We start from the raw sequence: 20,134 nt of genomic DNA on the forward strand, positions 1-20,134 counted from the left end.
GCAACTTTTCCAAATTGTTCAACAGGATGTTGGGACTGCAGGTTGATGTTCCTTTTCATCAGTAATTTCAAAACCAAATTCTTGTGGATTTTGACATTGCAAATAAATGTGCCCAAGTGAAACTGTTTTTTTCCCAACTATTTAGTAATAAAATGGGTCTAAACCTTTTCCTAAGCCTCACTGTTTCCCATCTTCAGCCTGTTCTATTATCTAAGAAGGATGTTAGTTGATGTTCATTGAGCCAGTGTTGATGGCCTATCTACTGTGAGATATCAAAGCAAAACTAGGCTTTGATGGAGCTACTTTTCCAGGGCTTACAGGCTTAACACCCTGAGGCACCATTGTGTGAGCTGATCAGAATGTTCCAGAAGTTTCTAGAGCAAGAGGGAAAGATTCTGTTAGTGTCTTTGTCATAAAAATGTGCAAAATGTTGCTTTGGCTGCTTTGACTGTCATACTTGTCCAGTTATATCTCAAAAATGTTACTCAGGGCATGTGACATCCATCACTGTGAGAAGTGGGACATGAAGACTCTATGAGTATCTGATGAAGAGAGAATTGGGGTAAAAAAAAAAAGCTTCAAAGATTACCTAAATAAACAACACTGTGGAAGACAGACACCTAGATACTTTTCCATACACAACTCCCATTCATTTCTTTAAGACATAATAGCAGCAAAGATTGACAATCTGTCAGGTTAACTGTTTTCATTGTGTACTTTTTCCTGGGCAGATTATTCACATCGAACTCCTTTGATGTGATCAGTGATGATGCTTTTATTGGTCTTCCACATCTAGAGTATTTGTAAGTAAAAAAAAACTTTTCTTTAACATAATGATTCAGGACAAGTCCTCTTGGGTTCCTACAGCTGTCTGACAACAAATATTATAACTTATTGCAGATTCATAGAAAACAACAACATCAAGTCCATTTCAAGACATACTTTCCGGGGACTAAAGTCTTTAATTCACCTGTAAGTATGAATGTTGCTGTTACTTTTTAAGCTTACTAATAGACAATGCAGTTTGATAATCTGTGGCTAAAGCGCCCACTTAATGGGTAGTCCATGAAAATTTAAGAAACCCAAATGATTTCTCTCCATGCATACTTGCCATATCTCCCTGTTATCAGCCAGTGTGTGTCCAAGAAATTGATTACTATTAATAGGATTAGCCTAATCCAACCATAATTAGGAAAATAATCTAATGCAGGGAAGTTGTGTGACTGAAATAACTTTTTAATTATCTACTTCATTACTCACTTCATGGATAATTATGGATCGACTATATAGCTTAATTTGATATGTGCTGTTTTTCTTTTTCTGTGTAAATCCTGACTTTATATACATTTAAATATATGCTATACCCACCAGCAATGTCTACACAGTACCTGAACAACTTGTTTATAAATTAAATGTTTAATTATTCAATGGATGGCTAGAGGTACAACTGTTGTTCTTAACAGGAGACAATTTTGCCTCCTAGGGAACATTCATCAATATGTAGAGACAGGTTTGATTGTCACAACTGGGGGCTGTAACTGATATCTAGTGGGTAGAGGGAAGCAATGCTCTTAAAAACCCTACAATACACAGGACAGCCCCCACAACAAAGAAATATCCAGCCTAAAATGGCATAGTGCTGAGTTTGGGAAGCTTGAAAAACATGAACAAAATAACTTATTTGTCCTAGCCTCCCCCACCGCCTACACACACACACACACACACACACACACACACACACACACACACAAATGTATTTTTAAGAAAGCTAGAGGGCATGGGAAGAAAAAGCACTAACATTTATTAAGTCCCCACTATTATGTTGGTCAATTTGCTTTACATGGATTTTCATTTAATCCTTTTAACAATCCTGCCAGATAAGTAAAATAATCCCCATTTTAGAAATGAGAAAACAGAGACCTAGAGGTGATATGTGACTAGTGAACTGAATAGCTATGGGATTATAGCATCAGTAGTCGAACTGTAATGATTATTCATCCATTCAAGGCTATTTTTCAAGTGCCTAATATATGCCTCATTAATGTTGAGACAAAAGTCCAGGAGATCCAAATGCCACTCCATCAACTTTAACCTGTTCCCACACAATACCTCACTATCAGCTCTGTTCTAAGCCCCAGGATCTATAGCAGGGAACAAGGCAGACAAAAATACTTGCCTTTTGAGCCACATTCTAGTGTGTCCACATGGTCCTAATGCTTCTTCTCACCAAGCCTTGTTTCAACTCCTGTTTGGATTTGCAACAAGGAAGGGGGAACTGATGGCCAGATGTATTATGCACAAATCATTATACCTTTCAAGTCTCCTGTAAAAAGTAATTATAATAAAAAATGTTTGCTAGGCTGTTCTGCATGTCAATGATATAATGTGATGCAAAAATAATCGTGCATGGTATAAATGTTATGTCATTTTATCACAGAGCCAAACACCACCAAACCTCATTATTTAGAAAATGATAAATAACAGAAACAAATATATGGAAGAAGAAATGAAAGTCTTGACCTCAACTTGAGAGCTTCTTAATTCACATAAATCCCATTCAACATAGCTTCTGTGTGATGCTTAGCATCATGAAGGGCTAAAGGAAGGATGTAAGATCCAGGTATCCTTTCTGGGAACTTGCAGTATAAGTCTTGCCATTCCCCTTGGTTCACTCAAGTGTATCTTCTCTTCAGTCTAAAGGATTGCCTGACTTGGAAAGAAAGGAGGAAGGAAGGAAGGAAGGAAGGAAGGAAGGAAGGAAGGAAGGAAGGGTTAATGAAAGGAGAGAGGGAGAGAAAGGAAGGAAAGAAGGGGAAGAAAAAAATGGAAGGAAAGAGGCTAGAGATGGGGAGCAAAGGGAAAAAGAAAAAAAATCTATACCACACCCTAATGAAGAACATCTATTTTGTTTGACTACAGACTGTTAGGTCCATCAAATGAAATGGGAATTGAAATTTGGGTTATAATGAGGCCCATTATAAGAAGGGGACACTGGTATAGCATGTGCTTAACATCTAGACATTTTCAAGCTCAAGGGAACACTAAAGTCAGTATTCAGAGGCATGAATCTTAAGGGTCAGATGGTGAAAGGAAAGACGAACCTCTCTGACCAGGTGCTAGAGGTGGGAAGGTGTTATGAGGGAACAGGTTAAAGTTGACTAAATGAATATGACCCTTAGGTCTCTTGCATCTTTATCTAATACTCAGATTGACTCATTTGGCATTGCCAATATTAGACTGTTTTTGATCTACAAAAATGCAATGCCATATGGTTCATCCTAAATAGTCTTTAAGAAAGTGTCACACAAAGATGAATAAGATCCAATTCCAACCTGGAGAAGCTCAGCCTGGCAAGAGGAATTAGACAAACAAATATTTACTCACTGAGTGCCTTTGTCCCCAAGTTATATTCTCCTTTCCAGTTATGCCATTCTTTGAGCTGTACTCCTTTCTCCCTTCCTTCCTTCCTTCCTTCCTTCCTTCCTTCCTTCCTCCCTCCCTCCCTCCCTCCCTCCCTCCTTTCCTCCTTCCCTCCTTCCTTCCTCCCTCCCTTCTTCCTTTCTTCCTTTCCCTCCCTCCTCCCTTCCTCCCTTACTTCCTTTCTTCTTTTTTTCTTTTCTCCTTTCCTTTTTTTCCTTTCAAGGAGAGATGGGTAGGGAAGATTTGAAGCCTAAATGTCCCTCTGACTGCTCAGCACGTCAAGTTCATTTTCCATTATTTACCACCTATAAATAAATCTGGCATCTGTTGGAGCCATTAGTGTCCTTTTTAAGATTTTAGGCTTCAAAGTGCAATTTCCTCCACCTCGGACCAAGTCTTCCAATCAAAGGCAAGCACTGAATCAGTGAGGAATGATCACCTGACCCTCTAAATTGCACATACTGGAGGAAGAGTTTACCAAGTTTTTTCAGGTCTTGACCTCATTATAGTCTCCTGGTGACCTTACAAAAGAGACAGGACAGTGGCACTACCCACAGTGACATGAGAACATGGAGGTGCACCTGCATTTAAGCTGCTCCCCAGCTAGTAGTAAAAGCAGAAGTTTCCTGGGGTCTTTAATAAGACGTCTCGTGCCCTCCCATTATGTCAGGACCAGAAAGCTTTGATCGAGCTGCCTGGATCCTCCCACAGGACATGGTCTGAGGAGCAAATATGACTAGGAAAGAAGGAAAAGATCCTGAAGACAGGAGCCCTAGCCTCACTCTTCATCTCCAAATGCAAATAGTTGGGATGAGACATATACTTTTAGGTCCAGCTGGCTTCCACTCTGCTCCACCTGAGCATATACACATTCAGTCAGTTCCTAAGGAAGCAGCACACTTACCTTACCTTCTTATACATCTATCTCAGGAAACTTAACTTCTAAAGAGAGATTTATAGACAACTTAAAAGTTACTGTATATACACACTCCCCCTCAAGCTAGCTTTCAGAGTAGGGTGAATACATTTCAGTCCTTATAAGGCCAGTCAAATCCTGGGACACTATCTATTAGTTTATTTTGAGTGACTGTCCCAATGTTATACATGTTTAACTTGAATGTTTGAATAGTTTATATATTTCAACAAGGTTTGAATTTTTCTAATGACTGTGCATTACTCTTGAAATCAGGGGGAAAATGCATTAAAAATATTTTATGGCCAATGATGATGAAATCTGTAAACATTGTGTATTTCTGTTAATACCCATGAGCCTTTTTCATAATTATTTCCTTGGGTATCACATATGTGTTTGTAACTAAGGCCCAATAGAGGCAGGTCTGTTTGCATATATATATATAAATATTTGGGGAAAATTGTCATCGATCTGTATGTGTTGTGGGGCACCTGCTGGTTGCTCAGCACTGTAGGGGTGCAAAAGGTATATACAGCAGTCCTCAAACTCAGGGTGCCTATGTGTCCCCAATCAGTCAGGCAGGATGCCTTCACAATGACATACATGCAAGGAGGCAGTGCGATGCAGTGGCTGAGGGTGATCTCTGCCACCAGACTGCCTGGGTTCAAAGCCTGAGCAACTGTGGAATATCAGGAGGTCACTTAACTCCACTGTGCCTCAGATTTCTTATATGTAAAATGGGAGTGATAATAATCTGTAAAAATAGCGACAGGAAACAATAAGATACTTAGGAGTACCTAACTCCTAAGGTTATCATGAGATCAAGCGAGTTAATCTATGCAAAGTGCTTAGCACAGAGTCTGGTATGCAGTCAGCACCATTATGTAGGGATAAATTAAACTCACTGCCTAACTTCTATTCATTCTGGATCAAGATTCCAAATGCTGCAATGTATTTATCCCCTTTAAATGTTTTGTTTGAAATGAAAATAACTGCACTTGAAGCACTACAAGTTCAGTCAGACAGCAACTCAAGACGAGAATCTGCACTGCAGGGAGGCTGGGAGCACCCCAGATAGCTGTGGGTGATGTTTCTTAGCAGCAGAGCCCAATGGCACTGAAACAAATGTGCTGTCTGAGACAGTCTGGTCTGCCTTAAGAGACAAGACTTTCCAGTAGGTTCCATAGTCATAATCACAGGTTTTCTCAGGTAAACCAGGAAGACACCAAAGTGGAGGGAATGGTCATCCCCTCTGTTGGGAAAGAAAGACTGTCTGCCATTGGGAATGCTTGACCCTACTCAGCTAGTTTCAAGGTAACTAGACTTTCAGTTGGGTAATTTCCTGGTGTCTTAAAGAATATTTCTAAGGCAGACTCTGAACCAAGACTAGAGAATGGTGCTTAGTTGAAGGCACACTTTAAAGAGCCTCCACATTGCTTTGGAATGAGTGAGGCTAAGTGAGGGTGAGGCTAAGAGGAGGGAGGGCTCTTTGTGAGCAGTGGGTCTATGTGATGTGGGGGTGCATGGCAATGGCAGTTCACAGGGCTTTGTACTTTCTCCCTAACTCAGTGTCTTGGTATAAGGGGGCTAAGAGAAGCATCTTCTACTCTTCTTTGTCTAGATTGGTGCCCTTCTACTCCTCCACTCCAGCCTGCCTCATTCATATCTGAGTATCTACTAAGGGCTTACTTTGTACCAGGTACTAGGAATACAGTGATAAGAAAAGCATCCTTCCAGTACTAACTACAGAATCAACCTAGAACAAATTAACATTGATGAAATATATCCTCAAACCTTTCCTTGCCTTGTCTTCACTCCTCTCCTGATCAGTGCTATCCCCAACACGCTCTTCCCCACCTCAGACATTCCGGTACACCCCTACTCCCTATAAAAACCTGTGACCAAACTCATTGACTCTTAACAATGTGGCTTAAAGTATTACCCCTCCTCATATCATTTCATAATTATTAAAGATGAAGCCATAGCCTTTCACAGGTGAAAAGTATAAAAATGTGATTTAAGAGCTAGAATAGAACTTGCAGATTATTCTGACCAAGTGATCGTTCACTTTGCAGAAAAGAAAACAGTCAGAGCTCAAACCCAGTACGCCATTCCTGGCCCATGTCATTTCCACCCCACTCTGCTGCCCAATCCAGGGAGCTATGAAGAGGGCAGACAGGCAAAGTGTCGGCTTGGTCAGTTGCCCAGATTTCCTTCAGTCATGCGATGCAGAACGTCTTTTCCTGACAATTCTAGGGCCACCTCTGACTCCTTTCCTCTCTCTCCATCAGCCTTGTAATTTGTTTTCCTCTTATTCCTAATAATACTCATATTTAGTTTTAAAATCTAGCAATGATTTGACCCTTACCCACCTAACATATTTTTGAAGAAGAAGGAGGCCCCCCACATCAGTTCAAGCTCACACCCTTTCATGCCATCTCACACTGGACCAGAAAGGAGACAGAAGGTCTCTAGACCTTTAGGAACAGTAACATGTGTCTCTGAAATCACTTGCTTTCCACATGAATACCACCATGAGATGAACGCTGTATTAATGACTAAAAGAAAATATGACAAAATCTTTCTTTAAATGTTTTTATTTATTTTTGAGAAAGAGAAAGAGACAGAGGACGAGCGGAAGAGGGGCAGAAAGAGAGGGAGACACAGAATCTGAAACAGACTCCAGGCTCTGAGCTATCAGCACAGAGCCTGATGCAGGGCTCAAACTCGTGAACTGTGAGATCATGATCTGAGCCGAAGTCATACGCTTAACCAACTGAGCCACCTAGGCACCCCAAAATATGACAAAAATCTTAACAGTAATTGGCAGGATGGTTATTGTTTTACACTTGAAAAATAGAATTTTTATACTTTCCAAATTTTCTTGAAGAAATAATAATGTGTTATTACATATGTATGTATACATATATACGCATATGCATATATGTGTATATATGTATATCAGGAAAAAATATATGCCAGTGACATATCTATCACTAATAAATGTGTATGTTTTATATACATCAGTAAAAGATGAGACACTTAAAAATACCAAGGCATAAAGTTCTGTCTACTCAGAGAGGCAAAGAAAATAGATGATCTCAACCTCCTGAATTGAGCATTTAAAAGTGCTTAGATATTGGGGCACCTGGGTGGCTCAGTTGATTTAGTGTCTGACTTTTGATTTTGGCTCAGGTCATAATCTCACAGTTTGTGAGATCAAGCCCCATGTTGGGCTGTGTGCTGACAGTACGGAGCCTGCTTAGGATTCTCTCTGTGTCTCTCTCCCTCTCTCTCTGCCCCTCCCTGCCTCTCTCTCTCTCAAAATAAATAAATAAACTTAAATTTTTAAAAAATAATAAAAGTGCTTAGGTATTAAGTATCACTGGCATTGACAACAACCAAGAAACAGATTAGTTTTGTGCCTTGATTATCTGACATAAGGCTTAAAAAATCACATGCAGATGCAGAAATTTTCCCTGGAATCTATTTCAAAAGTGTGTTTATAAAAATATTAGTAGTTTTTTGTGTTAATTTTCACAATAAATGAAATTGGTATTCTTTACTTAGTTTTGCAGATGTAGAGACAGAAATCGAGAGAGGTTAAATTAAGTTGGTAAAAGGCACACTCCTGACAGTGAGGATGCTCAAATGGAAGCCCTCGTCCACTTGAGACAAAGCCAGCACCCAAACTACTACACTGATGTGGGTATGAAAGCGACAGCCAGTTTTACAAAAGACAGAGATCATATTTCAACCAAAGCAGCTATTAGGGAAAAGGGAATAATATGAAGCTGTTACTCATGAAACAGGGGGAAGATGGAGGGAAAGGAGAAACTGAGAACATTTAATGGATTGGATTTTCCATTTTGCTCTCCAGTAGCAAGACTCAATGTAGAGATGGAATCTGAAGAATCAAATGATCCTAACATCAAGTCTAAAAACTCTAACCCTAACCCTATCTCAATATCTCTAGCTGTTTCAGTAACCTAATAGGCATGAAATCTTCACCCTTTCTGCCTAAGAACCACATGCTGAGCAGGCTTCCCGGAGCATCAGGGACTTGCTACTTTTTCTTCCTAGCAGCCCTGGCCCAGACCCCTCAGGAGCTCCCCACCCCACCCACCCACCTCCCAAGTCTCTCAGAGAATTGCCCATAAGCCCCAGACACCCATGATGGTTTTGGAAGCTCCAGGCCTTCCTCAAAGCTGAGTTTCAGCTGGTGCAAGGAACCCAGAGGTGTAGCTCCAAATCTGGACTGACTGCAGTCCTAAATCTCCTCAGAGGATGAGGGCCTGAAGCCATGTGGGAATCTTGTGAGAAAAATGGGAGCTCCATCCTAAAACTGATCTCATGAAATAGTTGACATCATCTGACCATGACAGTTATTCACACTCCAGCCCAGTAACTTCAGAACTTACAGATGAAGTAAAATAATTGGTTTAGAATGATTAAATCCTCACTGGACAGAACCATTACATACACATATACTAAGCAATGGGGTCTTTTTAAAACCTCAACTTTATCCTTTGTTTCTTCTGAATTTAGAATTTAGAATAACAATACATGCTCGATGATAAAAACTCTTACAATCCAGATGTTTACATAGCAAAAGTAAAAGATTCTAAGTGTAAATGATTATATCTTTTTCCAGACCTTTATGGATCGTTAGACACATATCCTCCCTCCCCAAGTGGGATTATCTTCTATTTACTATTCTCCAATTTCCCTGCTTTTTGTTTTCCTTTAGGCATAATCTCATGTCAAATAGTAGAGATCTACCTCATATTTTAAAATCTCCTGCAAGGGGCGCCTGGGTGGCTCAGTCGGTTAAGCGTCCGACTTCAGCTCAGGTCATGATCTCACGGTCCGTGAGTTCGAGCCCCGCGTCGGGCTCTGGGCTGATGGCTCAGAGCCTGGAGCCTGCTTCCGATTCTGTGTCTCCCTCTCTCTCTGCCCCTCCCCCGTTCATGCTCTGTCTCTCTCTGTCTCAAAAATAAATAAACGTTAAAAAAAAAAATTTAAAATCTCCTGCAAAATATTCCATGTTAACTACACACAATCCTTACTGACGGACATGCAGGTTGTTTCCAATTCTTTTCTACTCTAGATAATTCTAGATTAACTATCTTTCCCCAGTTGTGCAGTGGGTCTCAACATAATTCCAATTCTCTTTACTTGGTAAATTGGAAAATACTCTTAACTGGCCAGCTAAGAAATGTGTGGAAGCATTTCATATTTCTCTTCTTCACTTTGCAGACTCTTCTGATCTCCTGTGTGCCCTGTGCATCCTTCACCATGTGCCCATCAGCCTGCACTGGCTGCTTTATATCAGGGCCCAGTTACATTTGTTTTGCAGAATAATTCCCAGGCTTTGTCAGCTTTGCTTTCCTAAGACATTCTCTGCTCCATTCCCTCTTGCAGCTTTCTTCTTATGCAAATGTGAACCCTGTCACTGAGGCCTCCCAAAGGCTTCAGGGAAGCTGTCTGAACTCCAATTCCTGGGCCTCTGGCATCTGGAAGCCTTCCTCTCATTTCTGAGTCTTCCACTTATTTCTGCCTCTTTTAGGATTCCAGGCAGACTTCTCATGCCTCCCTGTCACCAAACCTAGGCATGAAGCTCCATCCTATCTCCTTCAGAAACGGTCCACTGTGAGTCAGTATTTCACTGAATTTTGGCAGTGGAACAGGGAAAGAGTCACATTGAGTGCAGTAAATCCATCCATCACTTCTGCCTTTGGCACCTCTTATGCTGTCCCACCCTCTGGTCCCCAGAGTGAGAGCCTCTCTGTCACAAGAAGTCCTCAAGAGGCACAAAGCCTTATTCTACAGCCCATCAGGTCAACCTGCCTTCATCGGCCCCATCCCCCAACTCTGTTGAATTAAAAGTCCTCCATCTTGTCATGGAAAAATGATGTGTCTCTACCCCAGAAGCCTGTAGCTCCAAGTCTGTGTCTTACCAGCTGCTTCTGTGGTTGCCTTCACCTTGGGTATGTGAGGCCTAGAGCTCTATGCATCCTTTGGGCAGGAAGTGGAACTCCCAGATTTGTTCACTGTTTAGAAGAACTGCCTTGGAAATGAAATGGAATGGAATGGAATCAAATGGAATGAAATGAAATGAAATGAAATGAATTGAAATAAAATAAAATAATAAAATAAAATAAATAAAATAAAATAATTGCTTTGGGCAGCAATACAAACAGGGTATCTCTTCCTGGGCAACCCTAGTGGCAGTAGTAATTCAGGACTTGTCTGTTTCTTCATTTCACGTCCACTGTCCTATGATCCAGCCTCCTCCAACCTTGTGCCCTGCAGCCAGGTGTAGTTTGTGCTGGTTTCACCCATGTAGGAGTTAGCATGAGAACTTAAAGACACATCGTGCCAGAAAATAAATTGAGACACATAACTCGGGAATGACTCTGGACTTGTCCAAGACACTAGGAAATCTCTTAATTCAAGAGAATTCAGAAAGGTGAATTATGGAGACATTCTCTTGAAAAGTCTTCTTTAGCAACATTTTATTAATACTAAATAGGTGGACAGTCATGGTAGTTTTTTCATGTGGTCAGTTTTCTAAATGTTGTTTCCTGAGCAGTGTACACACAGAAGCCCTTCTCCTTCATTTCCTCTCCCCACCTCCCTGCTGCCCTTTGTTGAGAGTAGACCAGATGCCAGGTGCCTTCCTGAGTTATCCCATTTACTTTTTCTAACAATCTTATGACATGAGGTATTATTAACCTCCCCCTAAAAATGAAAAAACTGAGTCTTGAGGAAGATTTATAAAGTCGCACAGCCAGGAAAGAGTGGAGTCAAGATTCAAACCAAGCTCAGGATGACTCCAAAGCTGTGCCCTTCTTTATATAATGGACTGTCATTGAGACCGGAACATTCTGATTCAGTTCCTATTCTTACGTTCCAAGGTCCATTGAAAAGAGTTTTCCAATCTAGTAGTAATTTCTAAAACTCAGGAAAACAACAAAATTAACTTAAAAATAGGTTTTGAAAGTCTTGAATGTTTGCACTTGAGAAATCTCATAGTAATTAGAGCAGGTGGAAGACAAGAAGAGTTTTGAGTGTGTTTTAAATGGAATTTGAGTGAATTTTCAAGGACTTTGGAGGCCAAACACATAAGCTCTTTTTATTTCATTTAATTAAAATTTTTTTTATTTTTTAAATTGTTTTTAATAGTTTTGTGGAATAAAAGCAATCATAAGAAAAGTATATAACATGTATATATACAATGCTGGTTAAAAATAAAAAATTACCAGTACCTACATTCCTTCCTATCATGCAAGGCTCACTCCTTGTTATGTCCACACTTCTGTAGTATGGACACATTTCTCTTTTCTTGATAGTATCAGGACTATTTTCTACTCATTAGCTTTGATTAGAATCATTCTAGTGATTCATGAAAGAACAAATAGAGAAAAACAATTCCTGTGACAATAAGACAAGAACTGGAAGAAAAGGAAAGAGGAGATGATTAAAGAGGATGGATGGATGGATGGATATTTGTGAGAAAGCTGTTTCCTGAGGTCGAATGAATGTATGTAAAAAGGGAGTATATACTTTGGAAAGAAGAAAGGATATGCTGGCAGAGAGGTAAGTTAGACAGAGTCCTCAAACTCTAGAGCTATTGGCACTATCAGTTGTGGATTCAGTTGCTGTCTAGAGCACCTGAGGAAGAGAGAGGCAGGAGGAGGGGCAGCCTGAGTGTGAGGGGAAAAGGGCACTGTCAAACATTTAGTTAGTCATCATTTGGGACACATCCCCTAGACTGAATGTCCAAGAGTATGAATCTCATATTCTATTCTACATAGAAGGATCAATGCCCAGTATCATTTTATTGCTGGCATTGTGGGGGTTGTTTCTTAGTTTCTTTTTTTACCATGACACATAAAGTGCCATAAACACTGAGCAAGTGTTGAAGCAATGAGACCAAGAATTGAAAATATGATAGTAGGAAACTGAGTAGTATCTTAGAAGAAGGAGAAGAAAAGGTACTGCAAGTAATTTAGTGTAGTCGGGAAAGAATAAAAGGAACTTATAATTAAGTTTTATCATAATGCATTTATTTAGTTTATGACTATAGTTTACATCACTCTTTTTTTTTTTTTTTTCTTCCAGGAGCCTTGCAAACAACAATCTCCAGACACTCCCAAAAGATATTTTCAAAGGCCTGGATTCTTTAACGAATGTGTAAGAGGACCTAAGAAATCACTGATTAATTAATTCACAGTTGTTAACAAAGAAGCCTGGTATTGAGGATTAGAATTCGTAACTGGCTTTAAAATTAAGTTAGAATTTTAAATTTTAAATTTTAAATTGGCCTAAATTTTAAATTTACTTGAACTAATGTTGGAGCCTTCTATGATATTTCCCACTGGAAATTCTGAATATATGGTGCCCAGGCATTCCTTTGACAAAGTGTGTGTCCTCTGGGAGGTAGTGCTGATAAGGGACTTTGAGGGTGTGGGAAGAGGAGGCCCAGAGTGAAGTTTCAAGATGCCTTTTTTCACATGAGTTCCAGGAAATGGGGCTACAAAGGAAAAACATAAAGGAGTCTGGGAAACTGACCGAGTACAGATGAAAGGTTACACCCATGGGTTGGTCAATCAACAGAGAAATGGAACAGGAAGTGGGGGAAGGGAGGCAAGTTTGCCTTTTCTCTAGTTAGACTGAACAACAACTCTAGGCTTAATCCCCAGGAATTTGGCTTAAGCCCCAGGAAGGGAATGAACTTAATTATTTTTGACCCTTTTTCAAACAAAAGAGCTTTCAAACTTTGACTTTTAAGCTTCAGAGTGAAAGATCTTTGTAAGGAATTTGTATATTTTGCTGTAAGCAAAGCAAGTAATATACGCCTAATCCTCTCAAAAGCAATTTAGCTTCATTAAGTGCTTTCCAGACATTAGAAGGGTATTTAAATGTCATAAGATAGATACAGGAACAAATGAAAGAATATATGAAACCAAATGATTTCTTCTTATCAATTCAGGTACTTTGCTATAGAATATACATTCAAAACAAATTTTCTCCAATGACAAAAGATCTAAGTCAAGTATTTTCTCCTAAACCTAGTATTTAACTTCAAATCAGTAAGCTAATGAAAAACTTTCTTTGTTCCTTGTGGTATTTCCCCAGCCCCTCCTCAATGCCTATTACCCCAATTCCTGAATGATGGTTTATTTCCAAGAGAGTGCCAGAATCAGGACACTTCCAAGAGAGTCTCAGACAGACCACAGTTATCCGTTCTGGTTTACAATCACCCAGAAAAACCGATACTCATTATTCTGGGTCAGAGTATTCTTGGGAGATGAAGTCAGTCTTGGGAATGTCTTAGAGGTTAGATGATATGCTATGACAGACTTGGGGATACAGCTTATTTGGGCACCATCCTTTGGCCCATCCTGGTGTCAGCCAACACTGCACACTAGAAACAAAACAAAACAAAACAAAAACCCAAAAAGCAAACAACAACAAAAAAACCCACTTGAAATTGGCTCAACCTCTATGGAAATCCCATAATGGATTTGGCCTCTTGGGCCTACTCTGAGATGCCCAAATCAAGAATTATCTAAGAAGTACAAGGATCCTTGCCAAGTTGTCTTTTAGTGGATTTCTTGGTTTTCTTGAATGTATCCCTCCAAAAGCATTTTTAAATGCTTCAACATTTAAAAATTACTCATGTGCTGTGTGAACACTAGGCAATACCTATCTTAGGAATTCCGTGTGACCAAGAAGGGTTTTAGGAAGGACCTGGAATTTCCGAACAAAAGCAATGCAAATAAACAGAAAACTTGGTGAGTTGGGATCATATGTGGAAATTTGAACTACCCATTCTGTATAGTTTATTACAGACATGAGTTGTTGTATGTCTGAGTTAACTCTGCTGTGTCGAAGTCATTTCCTATTAAAATTCAATTTGTAGACCATGGAGTAGGATCAGAATGAATTACAGCTGTGAGGAAGAAGAAAAGCAAATAGCTCCCTTGATTTAATTAAATATGATATAATAAGCACTGTATTCTATCCTCTAGACCTGCATTGTCCAATATGGTAGCCACACATGTGGTCACCAAACAGCATTCATAGTGTAACTGAGGAACAAAACTTTAAATTTTACTTAATTACAAAATTTTTTTTTAATGTTTATTTTTGAAGGAGAGAGACACACAGTGTGAGTGGGGTAGGGGTGGAGAGAGAGGGAGACACAGAATCTGAAGCAGGGTCCAGGCTCTGAGCTGTCAGCATAGAGCCTGAAGCAGGGCTAGAACGCACGAACTGCGAAATCATGATCTGAGCTGAAGCCGGACACTTAACCAACAGCCACCCAGGCGCCCCTAAATTTTACTTAATTTTTTTTTTTAATTTTTTTTCAACATTTATTTATTTTTGGGACAGAGAGAGACAGAGCATGAACGGGGGAGGGGCAGAGAGAGAGGGAGACACAGAATCGGAAACAGGCTCCAGGCTCTGAGCCATCAGCCCAGAGCCTGACGCGGGGCTTGAACTCACGGACCGCGAGATCGTGACCTGGTTGAAGTCGGACGCTTAACCGACTGCGCCACCCAGGCGCCCCCTTAATTTTTTAAAAATTAAGCCAAAAACTAAATTTAAATGAGTTCAATTATTGGAAGAAAATGTAATTATGTTTGGAACAACTTGGATGTGTGAAACTATTGTTTCCAGCTATAAATTTTATGAAATCTAAATCCATATCACACACTTCTGATGAAAATTTAGCATCCAAATTGAGATATACTCTAAGTGTAAAACACACTAGACTCTAAAGACTTACTATTTTTTAAAAATGTAAACTATCTCATTAATAATGTTTGTATTGACTACACATCTAAATAATAATATTTTGTGTGAAATACTAAGCAAAATATCATTTTAAAATAAATAAAATATATTATTAAAATTAATTTCACCTATTTCCTGTTACCTTTTTAATGTGTTTATAGAAAATTTTAAATTATGTATAGAGTCCACACTATATTTCTATGGACACACAGCTCTAGACAGAGCTGCCTTTGATCCAAGAGGGAATAACTTCTGAGGTTCCATTGACTGGGTAGCAATGAAGGGTGCACTGTGGGAACTCTCTGAACTCAAAGTGAATTGTCAATCAGGTTTAAGGTAGATTATGGGGCACGATGTAAAGCCAGGTAAAGGCATTTTGCATGTGTTAATTGCTGAAGTAAAGTCATGCCTTTGGAAGTAGGACCCTCATACAGCAAAATCAGCTGAAATTTGTCTTTCAGGGACCTGAGAGGGAATTCATTTAATTGTGACTGTAAACTGAAGTGGCTGGTGGAATGGCTAGGCCACACCAATGCAACTGTTGAAGACATCTACTGCGAAGGCCCCCCAGAATACAAGAAACGCAAAATCAATAGTCTCTCCCCAAAGGATTTTGATTGCATCATTACAGGTAATGGATTCCAAATGATTCCACCTCATAAAGTTAAAATAAGGGCTACATTTTATGTGTGTGCAGGAATTGATATTTTTTATATCTTTAAAAACCAACTGACCGATTTAATTTTTAAAATATTATAAAGCATTAAAACTTTGTGTGTTTAAAAGCAAAGTAAAATTATCATTTTACTATTTCTCTTAAATAAATGTATTTCTTATGGACATTTGAGATCTAGCCAAGGAACAAGGCATTAGCACAGTTATTCATCATCATTTCCTGTTTTTGCAGAATTTGCAAAGTCTCAAGACCTGCCTTATCAATCACTGTCCATAGATACTTTTTCTTATATGAACGATGAGTATGTGGTCATTGCTCAGCCTTTTACTGGAAAGTGCATTTTCCTTGAATGGGACCATGTAGAAAAGACCTTCCGGAATTATGACAACATTACAGGTATGAAAAGCCTGATTGTATTTTGAATAGAAAGTTAAGCACGTTGAACCAAGGGGAACAGAAAAAGACAAGTGGTATAGGGGGATGCTTTGGGCAGGCTTAGAGTCATTTAAACCCCAACTGTACCATTTACTAAGTGACTTGGGGTTGTTTCCTAAACCTTAATTTCCTGACTTGGAAATGGGAATAATAATACCCAACTCACAGGGTTGTTGTTAAGATAATGCAATCATAAGATAATGTGATCACATATTCAAGGAACTTAGCACAGAACCTAGCCTAGTAAACACACAACAAAAGGTGGATTATTTTTCCAGGAAAAATATTGGACTAGGAATCATGAGGTTTAATCCAGGTTCTGCCACAAACTAGCTGGGTGAACCACTCACCCTCACTGGGCCCTTCCTTTTTCTTAACTATAAAATAAGGATGTTACTTTAGATCATTGAATCTCAAGCTTTGTTGCACAAACATGACTCCTACAAAATGTTAATGTACTCCTAGTGACAGAAAGGGTTTTTGGTCCAATATATCTGTGAGCTATATCTCCCTCTTAGAGATTCATAATACACAGTAAAGACCCTGAGAAGTCTGGCAGTAAGGCAGGCTCTTTAAAGTGTTTTATGCATTTAATTTGACGTTGGAAACCACCTTTTTTCCCTGAAAACTTTTACTTAGGTGCCCTCTTAAGTTTTGCTCTCATTTCAACAACTTTACAATTTTTAAATAAGTGAGAATATGGGGCCCCTTCTGAAATATTTCCGTTAGCTTTAGCTTCTAACGTATTTAAATCTTAAACTTTTCCATAAACTTCTCCATAAACTTCTCCCACCTTTTTGGGTGGGAAGGGTCATAATTAGATTTTGTGGGTGGCCACAAGCCCCATCGCTCATAGGATCAAGACAGGTCTGAGGCTGGCTTGAGACTGAGGTGCCCAGATGAAGGAATCTTCTTCAAACTGAAGTTGTCCCAGAAACCTCCTTCTTTCTCAAGGTGGAAGGTCATGCTTCCCTTTCTCCCCAAAACCCCTCAGTTTTCCCATGGGCTATTGTGCAGCTCTGTGCAGTTTAGTTCAGGTTCTTCTTACCCGGAATAATTCATCATTATTCCAGATGAATCTTAAGATGAACACTTGAAAGAGAAATGAATCACACATTTGCAGACTTTCAGAGACCATCATCTCATCTAGAATGACGAATATATGCCAAATATGCAGTTACTATGACTTCCCTTACCCCAGACAGATATCGCTAATCAATCATGGTGCTCTTGCTTACAGAGTGCAGACAGGGCAACAGAATCCTTCTCAACATAATTTTCCAGGAAGTTTTCCAATCAATCAGTCGATACGGTACGTGGTTGAAATCTAGTGGACATCCCTGATCTGGTCCAAACTCTCATTGTATAGAAGAGAAAACTGAATTTTAGAGAAGTAAAGTGATTTTCCTGAAGTCATACAATCAGTTGAGCCCTTGAAAGGTCACAAATAGAATAATTTCACCTATTAGTACAGAGTTGATGCAGAATTTATTGCCTCAGAGCCTTTAAAGTTGCAGTCAGAAAAGGCGTGGGCCCAGATTTGCCCCACTCTCTTTGGATTTCTTAGAGCCAAGCTCCTACTAGTCAACCAGAATTTACTGATCAAACTCTCATCAAACTCTTACCAAAAGGATACTGAGCTGGTCCACTGATCCCATATTGTTTTCTGAGATTTCCCAAAATAACTGTTAGGAGTATCACCCATGACTGTACCCCTCTTCCATTTTTCTCAAAGATTCCTCTTTCTTCTCTTCTCTCCTGCCACCAAAACTTCAGAAAAATTACAAGTGTCATCTTTTTCCTTTCTTAGGGGAAAATTATGTTACTTTTAGAGCAAGATTCAATTCACAATTAGAACAAACCAATTACAGTTAGAACCATGGGCTACCCAGATCACTGCTCAAGACTTTGTAGGATGGTCTAGAAACTTGTGGGATCCTAGCCCAAGTTGGAAGCCCTGGAATAGCTCACCTCCTCCCAGCTTGGGTTAAAAGCATAGAGACTCTGGTAGACCTGGATTTGAATCCCAACTTTGCCTTCTCTTAGCAGCACTGAACCTCTCTGAGCTTCAATCTGCTCATCTGCAAAAGGGAGAATAATAATATTTATCTCTTAAGATTGTTGGGAATTTTTAATGAGATGATTTGGCAAAGCACATAGTTGGTGCTCAATAAATGGCAGTTTTCACTAGAATTACTATAACTCATAATATGTCAGGGAAAGCAATCCTTTCTTTCTGTAAGAAGTGAGAGGAGGAAACTCAGGCTGTAGCCATATGTCCTGAATGTCTAGTGCAGGTTGGATGTGACATGACAACTCAGGTGTTGGTAACAAGGCCTCATGAGGCACAAAGGCACAGAACGTCAGGATCCTGCTGCCATTGGGTCTTAGAGATTGGCCTTGCCTGTTCAACCAAGGAAATCTCTTATTTCAGGCTGATTTTGGTGGAAGTTGTATGGCCTCAGCCTGCATGTTTACATGCTGCAAAAGAGGATGGCCATCCAACTAATCTCTCATTTGTCTTTTCCCAGGCACGTCCACTGTAGTGTGCAAGCCTATAGTCATTGAAACTCAGCTCTATGTTATTGTGGCCCAGCTGTTTGGCGGCTCTCACATCTATAAGCGAGACAGTTTTGCAAATAAATTTATAAAAATCCAGGATATTGAAATTCTCAAAATCCGAAAACCCAATGACATTGAAACATTCAAGATTGAAAACAACTGGTACTTTGTTGTTGCTGACAGTTCAAAAGCTGGTTTTACTACCATTTATAAATGGAATGGAAATGGATTCTACTCCCATCAATCCTTACATGCGTGGTACAGGGACACTGATGTGGAATATCTAGAAATAGCCAGAACACCTCAGACACTCAGAACGCCTCATTTAATCCTGTCTAGTAGTTCCCAGCGTCCTGTAATTTATCAGTGGAACAAAGCAACACAATTATTCACTAACCAAACTGACATCCCTAACATGGAGGATGTATATGCTGTTAAGCACTTCTCAGTGAAAGGTGACGTGTACATTTGCTTGACAAGATTCATTGGTGATTCCAAAGTAATGAAATGGGGAGGATCCTCATTTCAGGATATTCAGAGGATGCCATCACGAGGATCCATGGTGTTCCAGCCTCTTCAGATAAATAACTATCAATATGCAATTCTTGGAAGTGATTATTCCTTTACTCAAGTGTATAACTGGGATGCAGAAAAAGCCAAATTTGTGAAATTTCAGGAATTAAATGTTCAGGCACCGAGATCATTCACGCATGTGTCCATTAATAAGCGTAATTTTCTTTTTGCTTCCAGTTTTAAGGGAAATACACAGATTTACAAACATGTCATAGTTGACTTAAGCGCATGACACACCAAATTCTGTGGCTGCCATCAGAAACTTTCTACAGTACATGATCCGGACGAACTCAATGCATGATGACTCTTCTTATCACACTTGCAAATGAATGCCTTTCAAACATTGAGACTGCTAGAACCAAGCACTACCAGTATCTCCATCCTTAACTGTCCAGTCCAGTGGTGTGGGAAGTTACCTTTTATAAGACAAAATTGAATTGTGTAACTGTTCTTTGCAGTGAAGATGTGTAAATAAGTGTTTAATGGTATCTGTTACTCCAAAAAGAAATATTAATATGTACTTTTCCATTTATTTATTCATGTGTTCCAAAACAACTGCCAAATAAAATGTTTACATTTTCTTTCATATCTCAAAGGTAATTATTTACAATTATTTTATTCTTGGTGATGGATGCTGAGGAAATAGCTTTATACAATAGGGTTATATTTACATCAAGAACTTAGGGTGTGAATAGTAAGTGATGATGAAACACTGATATTGATTACCCAAGATATATGAACAGGTT

The 20,134-nt window shown here is 39.4% G+C and overlaps 1 protein-coding gene across 4 annotated transcripts in view; it reads left to right on the forward strand.

Annotated features, from left to right (window-relative positions):
• The window catches only part of LGI1 (leucine rich glioma inactivated 1), a 38,442-nt gene extending 18,822 nt beyond the window's left edge, over positions 1–19,620 (forward strand). For 2 of the 4 annotated variants that reach the window (XM_047072651.1, XM_047072652.1), the window contains 6 exons: positions 732–803; positions 901–972; positions 12,461–12,532; positions 15,604–15,773; positions 16,050–16,214; positions 18,785–19,620. In XM_047072651.1, coding sequence (XP_046928607.1) covers positions 732–803; positions 901–972; positions 12,461–12,532; positions 15,604–15,773; positions 16,050–16,214; positions 18,785–19,620 — 1,387 coding nt within the window. The remainder of the gene's footprint in view (positions 1–731; positions 804–900; positions 973–12,460; positions 12,533–15,603; positions 15,774–16,049; positions 16,215–18,784) is intronic. The other 2 variants (XM_047072654.1, XM_047072653.1) reach the window with 2 other exon arrangements.
• The last annotated feature ends 514 nt before the right edge of the window (positions 19,621–20,134 follow it).

Source organism: Lynx rufus, unplaced genomic scaffold (genome assembly GCF_022079265.1).
Source record: "Lynx rufus isolate CCGP_SWC_20201006 ecotype Redwood Valley unplaced genomic scaffold, mLynRuf1.p SCAF_11, whole genome shotgun sequence".
Lineage (NCBI taxonomy): Eukaryota > Metazoa > Chordata > Mammalia > Carnivora > Felidae > Lynx > Lynx rufus.